The 7500-nt window shown below is 38.3% G+C and overlaps 1 protein-coding gene across 1 annotated transcript in view; it reads right to left on the bottom strand.

Moving 5' to 3' along the window:
• Positions 1–924: 924 nt before the first annotated feature.
• Positions 925–7500, bottom strand: part of LOC144979298 (uncharacterized) — a 9230-nt gene continuing 2654 nt past the window's right edge. The window contains exons 3-4 of the mRNA XM_078925924.1: positions 6217–6297; positions 925–1434 (exon numbers count right to left, since the gene is read on the bottom strand). Of these exons, the coding sequence (XP_078782050.1) occupies positions 1381–1434; positions 6217–6297 (135 nt within the window). The 3' untranslated portion in view covers positions 925–1380. The remainder of the gene's footprint in view (positions 1435–6216; positions 6298–7500) is intronic.

Below are 7500 nucleotides of genomic sequence, written 5' to 3'. Positions count from 1 at the left end.
GGTTTCATTCTGTAATTACATAATTTTTGAATTTATTCCAGAGTAATCTTTGCTGCCTGTTACTTTTCGATAGGAGGTGTAATAAAATACCTGAACTTTTATTGGTTTTCAGCACTCATTCTTGATAACTCCTAATATATATGTATATATATATATGTCGTGCTATGCTACTCAATGCCACAAACTGATACAAGTCCAAAAATTGTATAATGTGCATCTTGTATTTTATATCTATTATCCACCGTTACCAAGACGTTACAAAATGTTATCTAATTGTTCGAACCGGCGGCAAGGCGTATATGCGATATGGCCACGGAAATGCATTTTGACCTCGACATTTTCTTCGTCAATTTATCGGTGAAGGATGTTAAATTATGAGATCTCATTGAAGATCTTCCTGTTAAATTTGGAGATCTCCTTGAAGACCTTCCTGTTAAATTTGGAGATCTCCTTGAAGGCCTTCCTGTAAATTTGGAGATCTCCTTGAAGGCCTTCCTGTAAATTTGGAGATCTCTTTGAAGGCCTTCCTGTTACATTCGGCGCTTGAATGATTTATAAGTGCCCATAAAGCCGTTCTTTAAAACCTCTTAAATAATTCAACAAACAGAACAAACATACTCCCTCTTCCTCTTTCTGACGACAAATGATAGAAGATAACTTACCCTATTTCACTCTTTCACCTTTTCTCTCACCTCATATAGTACTCAGTTTTTGTAACCTTTTTATTTTGTCCCAGAATAAGACTATCTACTACTTTGTTTCGCCTTGACTGAAATCCTTAGTATTTAACTGATGTACTTCTTCAGAGGTTCTTGTAAATCTCTTCCTTTATTGCTTTAAAAAAATTGTTTCAGCCAATTGGCGGTGGACTGGGTCGAAGGAATACTTGGGCCGTGTCAAGTACAAAGTTCAGCAACTCATTGCTAGTTTTCATACATTTTATTTCGTTTCAGATAAAAATACGTTGTTTTCACTTTCTTAGTTTACGGAGTGGAAGCAATTGATTGTTATTCTCTTGCTCAATGAGGAACCGTAATTAATTTAAAGAAAACAAAATGAAATAATTTGCATGAAATGTGTAATAATATGTAATCTTGTGCTCTTTTAGTATCCAAGACTTTAGTTTCGTTTTCTTTAGCAACAGATTCCATGTTTTAAAGTACCTACCCCTACAGTTTCAAAATGAATGAGTATCTGTACACCGCTAACTTCTGTAGTTTTAACAGAGGCCACAATATTTGGGGCAAACGGTTAAAGCCATGACAGACGAACACACGTCCTTGAGGTCAGAACAGTTCATGCCATTGAGGTGGTCACTGCAGAGGGGTGTAACTGATGCGTTCATGCCTGGTGAAGGGATCATTGAGTCATCGGTAGTGTCTACAGTGGTGGTGGTTGTAGTGGTTGTGGTTGTCGTGGTTGGTGGTGGGGTTGCTGAGGAAAAGATACAAAATTAATTATGAAAGATATATAGCACTTTTAAGGATAGTTAAGGTTCCTGCTATTTTTAAATGTTGTATCAGCACTTTATGGAAAAGAAGGATAGTACACAGTGCATAAATCAAAAATGCCTGCAAAATTTGGGGTAACATGATCCTGAGGAGAGAAAGACAAAAGGGTATCATTTCATGTTCCCCCTTTCCATCTAAGGCGGGTTGTCTAGCAGATACTAGCTGTGTAGCCAGGCGCAATCGTAGATGTTAAAATGCATAGAACAAGGGCATGATAAAAGAGAGAGATCCATTTCATCCCCACCAAATAATAGTTTCCGATCAAGATGGCAACCGAAGCCCTCATCCCCAAGGAGGAATCCAATCTAAGTTGAAACGCTGTAAAAATCCAGGAGGTGATTCGGGATAGTATTCTGAGCACATGGTGGTCGTCAGCCCCTCTGAGGGAATGCTGGTTAATCCAGCCCTCACGACGAGCGGTGCCCAAAATACGAACCTAGTGAAATTCAAATCAGTCTCAGATTTGAGACTTCAGAGATGACTTTTTGATGTTTTGTATGTCAACTTATATATCTTTTGAAGTATTGGTCAAACATGAGAGGAATGCGTCTTTGTCAGTGTACAATGTTACGTTTGGTGTTCTATGATGTGGTGTTCTATAACGTACTTGATGTGTTTAGTGAGTTGGATGGAGACTAGTATATTTGGTATCGTGGGTGGGAACTTTGGTGTATTTGGTGTCGTGGTGGGACTGTGGTGTTTAACTTATTTGGTGTGGTGGGTGGGGACATTCAAAGCGCATATTAAAAAATTCTTATTCGAAAAATACTTTTATTCATAGGTCTTATTTTATGATAATGTAATCTATGTCACGCTAAGTATGGTGTGTTGTATCATTTTATTATTATTCAATGTATTTTATTTTTATTGTAAAATAGTGTTGCGAATTTGACACCCCCCCCCCCCCCCCAACACACACCACCAAGGCAAGCCTTGACAAACTGGCACCAAAAATTACAGAAATTATCAATAACTCTTTGTCTTCTGGAAAAGTCCCTCTCTGATATAAAACAGCAATAATAAAACCCCACATTAAGAAGCACGAACTTTGTCAAACCAATCTTAAAAACTACCGTCCTGTGTCTAACCTTCCCTTTTTGTCAAATGTACTTGAGAAAGGGGTTGTGAAACAACTCCTTGCTTATATTCAGTAGAATGGTCTCTTGAAAGATTTTAAATCAGTTGATAGATCAAATCACTCGACTGAAACTACTCTGTTAAGAGTTTTTAATGGCATTGATTCAAGCATTGATAATGGAAGAATTTGTATTTTAAACCTGTTAGATCTTAGCCCCCTTTTTGATACGATTGACCAAATTTTTCTTTTAGACCGCTTAAAAAATAATTTTGGAATTTCTGGCTGTGCCTTGAATTGGTTCAAAACAGTAAGACAGACGTTAATGTGTAAAAATTCGGAATTTTCAATCAGAAAGTATCACTCTTCAATTTGAAGTTCCGCAAGGCTCTGTCTTAGGTCCCACTTTATTTAGTCTTTAAATGGTACCTCTAGCTAATATAATAAAAGATCATAATTTTAGCTATTATTTTAACGCTGACGACTCACAGATTTACAAGTCTGTTTTTAATCAAACTATACCCAATCTTGTCTCTGACGTTGACAGCTGTATTTCAAACATAAACGACTGGATGACACAGAACAAATTGCAACTTAATGAGTCAAAAACTTCCGTAAAACCGAGCACATTCCAGGTATTGTTATTGGAAGTAGGAGGATAAATAATCTGAGATATGCAGATGATACAGTATTGTTGGCATCGAACGAGACAAATCTACAGATCCTTGCAAATCAAGTAAACCTGAACAGCACAGCAAAGGGTCTAGAGATGAATGTTCAAAAGACGAAGGTAATGGTCATGTCAAAGAAGCCTGAAAAAATCGCAAAAGTCCAAATTAATAATCAAAACATCGAACAAGTAGATTCTTTTAAATATCTTGGACAGACAATGACCAACAACGGAAAGAATGAGCTGGAAGTGAAAAACAGGATTGCTATAGCTAAGTCGCGGTTCAGCCAACTGAATAACATTTTAACTTCGCAACAAACGCAGATGAAAACGAGAATAAGAATACTCAAATGTTATGTCCCCTCAGCACTTCTCAGAAACATGGACCTTGAACAAACAAATAGAGAAAATAATTGAGGCCTTTGAAATGTGGACTTTCCGTCACCTTGGACAAATCAGTTGGAAAGAAAAGAAAACAAATCAAGAAGTCTGTGACATCCTTGATATCAGACCGACCCTAATGAAAGTAATAAAAACAAGAAAACTAAGGTATTTTGGACACCGAAGACGCCATCAAACTGTCAACAAGGACATTCTTGAGGGTAGAGTTGAGGGAAAAGAGGAAGAGGCAGGCCAGCAAGAACTTGGATAGATGATGTGAGGACATGGACAGGATTGTCGGCAGCCGAATGCAGTCAGCAAGCCGTCAACAGGAAAGATTGGCGTGTCATTTCAAGTCGACCTCAACCCTTGAGATGACACTGGAAGAAGAAGAAGAAGAGTCGAAAACTGAAGCCATTATGATAGGCAAACCAAACAACCTAAAAAACGTTAGGAACTTCCAACTTGATTTCAATGATTGTAAAGTAACTCCATCTAAAAAAAAATCTTGGAGTTGTTTTGGATCAAAATTTGTCTATGAGCAAGCGGATCAGTGCTCTCTGCAAAGACATGTGTTTTTAGCTGTCAAAAATAAAATCAATTCGAAACAATCTGACAACTAACGTCACAAAACAGCTCATGGTCTCTATTACTGTCTAAAATGGACTATTGTAACATACTTCTCTCTGGTTTGCATGAAGATAGTCTCAGAAAGCTACAGTCTGTGAAAAATTCAGCTGCTAGAATTGTATGGGTATTGATGAGAAGAAAAAAACTGACCACGCTACTCCCCTTTTGGCAGCAGCTTCTTATGTTCACACTATTATGTTATGACATCGACCCAATCAGCAAGTCCGTCCGCATTCGTGCACGTCGCGAACCCCCCGGTAGACTTTTGGCAACTTTGCATTGGCTTCCCGTCAAAGCACGGATTGAATATAAAAGCTCGACCACTGTTTTTAAATACTTAAATGGCCTTACTCCCCGCTATCTTTCGGACCTGATTAAAAAGAAGTCAAATTCTCGCCTCTCTTAAGGAGCTCCAGCGACACCACATCGTTAATCATACCAAAGAAAAATTCCAAAACGTCGGTGATCGCTATTTCGACCAGGCATATCCGAGAAAAACAAACGATGGAAACATTCAAAGCGCATCTTAAAACATTCTAATTCGAAAAATACTTTTAATCATAGGTCTAATTTATAATCATGTAATATGTGTCACGCTAATTATGCTGTGTTTTAAAATGTTATTATTATTCAATGAATTGTATTTTTTTTTTTACTGTAAAGCGCTTTGAGGTGCAATCACATAGAACGTGCTATACTAAATGTCCATCATCATCATCATCATTATCACCATCATCATCATCATCATCATCATCATTATTATTATTATTATTATTATTATTATTATTATTATTATTATTATTATTATTATTATTATTATTATTATTACTTATTTAGTGTCGTGAGTGGGAACTGTGATTTATAACGGATTTGATGTGGTGGGAGGGGACTGTGGAGTATAACTTATTTGGTCCATGGATGGGAATGGTGGTGTATAATATAATTGGTGTGGTGGGGAAACTGTGGTGAATAACTTATTTTGGTGTTGTAGGTGGGAACTACGGTGTATCATTTACTTTAGTGTCGTAGATGGGAACAGTGGTGTACAACATTTTGTGTCGTAGATGGGAACAGTGGTGTACAACATTTTGTGTCGTAGATGGGAACAGTGGTGTACAACATTTTGTGTCGTAGATGGGAACAGTGGTGTACAACATTTTGTGTCGTAGATGGGAACAGTGGTGTACAACATTTTGTGTCGTAGATGGGAACAGTGGTGTACAACATTTTGTGTCGTAGATGGGAACAGTGGTGTACAACATTTTGTGTCGTAGATGGGAACAGTGGTGTACAACATTTTGTGTCGTAGATGGGAACAGTGGTGTACAACATTTTGTGTCGTAGATGGGAACAGTGGTGTACAACATTTTGTGTCGTAGATGGGAACAGTGGTGTACAACATTTTGTGTCGTAGATGGGAACAGTGGTGTACAACATTTTGTGTCGTAGATGGGAACAGTGGTGTACAACATTTTGTGTCGTAGATGGGAACAGTGGTGTACAACATTTTGTGTCGTAGATGGGAACAGTGGTGTACAACATTTTGTGTCGTAGATGGGAACAGTGGTGTACAACATTTTGTGTCGTAGATGGGAACTGTGGTGTACAACATTTTGTGTCGTAGGTGGGAACTGTGGTGTACAACTTTTGTGTCGTAGGTGGGAACTGTGGTGTACAACTTATATTTGTGTCGTAGGTGGGAACTGTGGTGTACAACTTATTTTTGTGTCGTAGGTGGGAACTGTGGTGTACAACTTTTATTTGTGTCGTAGGTGGGAACTGTGGTGTACAACTTATATTTGTGTCGTAGGTGGGAACTGTGGTGTACAACTTATTTTTGTGTCGTAGATGGGAACTGTGGTGTACACCTTATATTTGTGTCGTAGATGGGAACTGTGGTGTACAACTTATTTTGGTTTGATGGATGGGAATTGCGGTGTAGAACTTACTTGTTGTGGTGGGTGGCTGGGTGGGTGGCTGGGTGGACATGTCAACAGCCATGGCAGTGGAGGCTGTTTGAATTGGCTGGGCTGTGAATGGAAATGGATGAATTGATGGATGAATTTATCAGTTGATTGATGTATTGATTGATATATGGATTTTTAAAAAGTGGATGTAGATTAATAAATGAGTGTGTTGATTGATTTTTCTGATTAATGAATAATCGGTTGTACATGATTGCATTTGATTGCAAATGGATGGCTGGATAGACTAGTTAATTATTTATTTTTTTTGTTCGGCTATGTGGTACGATACTCGCTTTCGGATCGGAAGGTCCTGGGTTCGAGCCTCGCTCGGCGCATGGTTGAGTCCTTGGAAAAGACTCTTTACTCACATTGTCACCGTACTCAGGTGTAAAATGAGCACGTGATCGTTAACAGCGTTGTCGTTGTCGGAAAAAATGGTAATATACCCTAACAGGCGTCATGTCTCGTTCTATATGTTACGTGTTGCTGTTCGTCAGGGGCCTTTTGTAAAGCGCTCTGAGCACATTTAGTGGATATTGCTCTAGTTTTGTTTTGTTTTTGTTTGAATTTATGATGGTTGATAGAAAGATAGTAAAAAGGTGGATTGGTTTATTTATTTATTTATTTTTGTTGTTTTTGTTGTTGTAAATAAATAGATTTCTGGCGCGATTATTGTATGGATAGATGGACGGACGACAGCTGCATTGGTAAATACATGGATTAGATTATTGTTGTCATTGCTTTGAGCGGCGCATAGTTGAGTCTTTGGAAATTTACTCACATTCTCTCACCGTACTCAGGTGTAAAATGAGTACCTGGCCGTGAACGATGTTGTCTCTGTCGGAAAAAATTGAAATATCGCCTAACAGGCGCCATGTCTCGTCCAACATTGTAAGTGCTTCTGTTTGCTGGGGACACCTTGTAAAGCGCTTTGAGCACTAAATGATCGAGTTTGTACTTCCGGATGGCAATGTTGTGAGCTTCTTAGCCAAGCGCATACTATCTATACAATTCAAAAAGCCTTGCTGATAAGGCGTTTATTAAGGCGAAAACATTTGGAGGTGTTAGCACTGAAATTCTTCCTGCATATCCTAAAAATCTCAAAATGTACATTTGATACCTATAGATCATCATCATCATCATAATCATCATCATCATCATCATCATCATCATCATCATCATCATCATCATCATCATCATCATCATCATTGTCATCTACCACCACCACCACCACCACAACGATCACCACCACCATTAACACCACCA

This window comes from Berghia stephanieae, chromosome 9, assembly GCF_034508935.2.
Source record: "Berghia stephanieae isolate SIO BIC M18660-M18661 chromosome 9, UCSD_Bste_1.3, whole genome shotgun sequence".
Lineage (NCBI taxonomy): Eukaryota > Metazoa > Mollusca > Gastropoda > Nudibranchia > Aeolidiidae > Berghia > Berghia stephanieae.
This window is presented reverse-complemented; position numbering and strand designations above follow the sequence as displayed.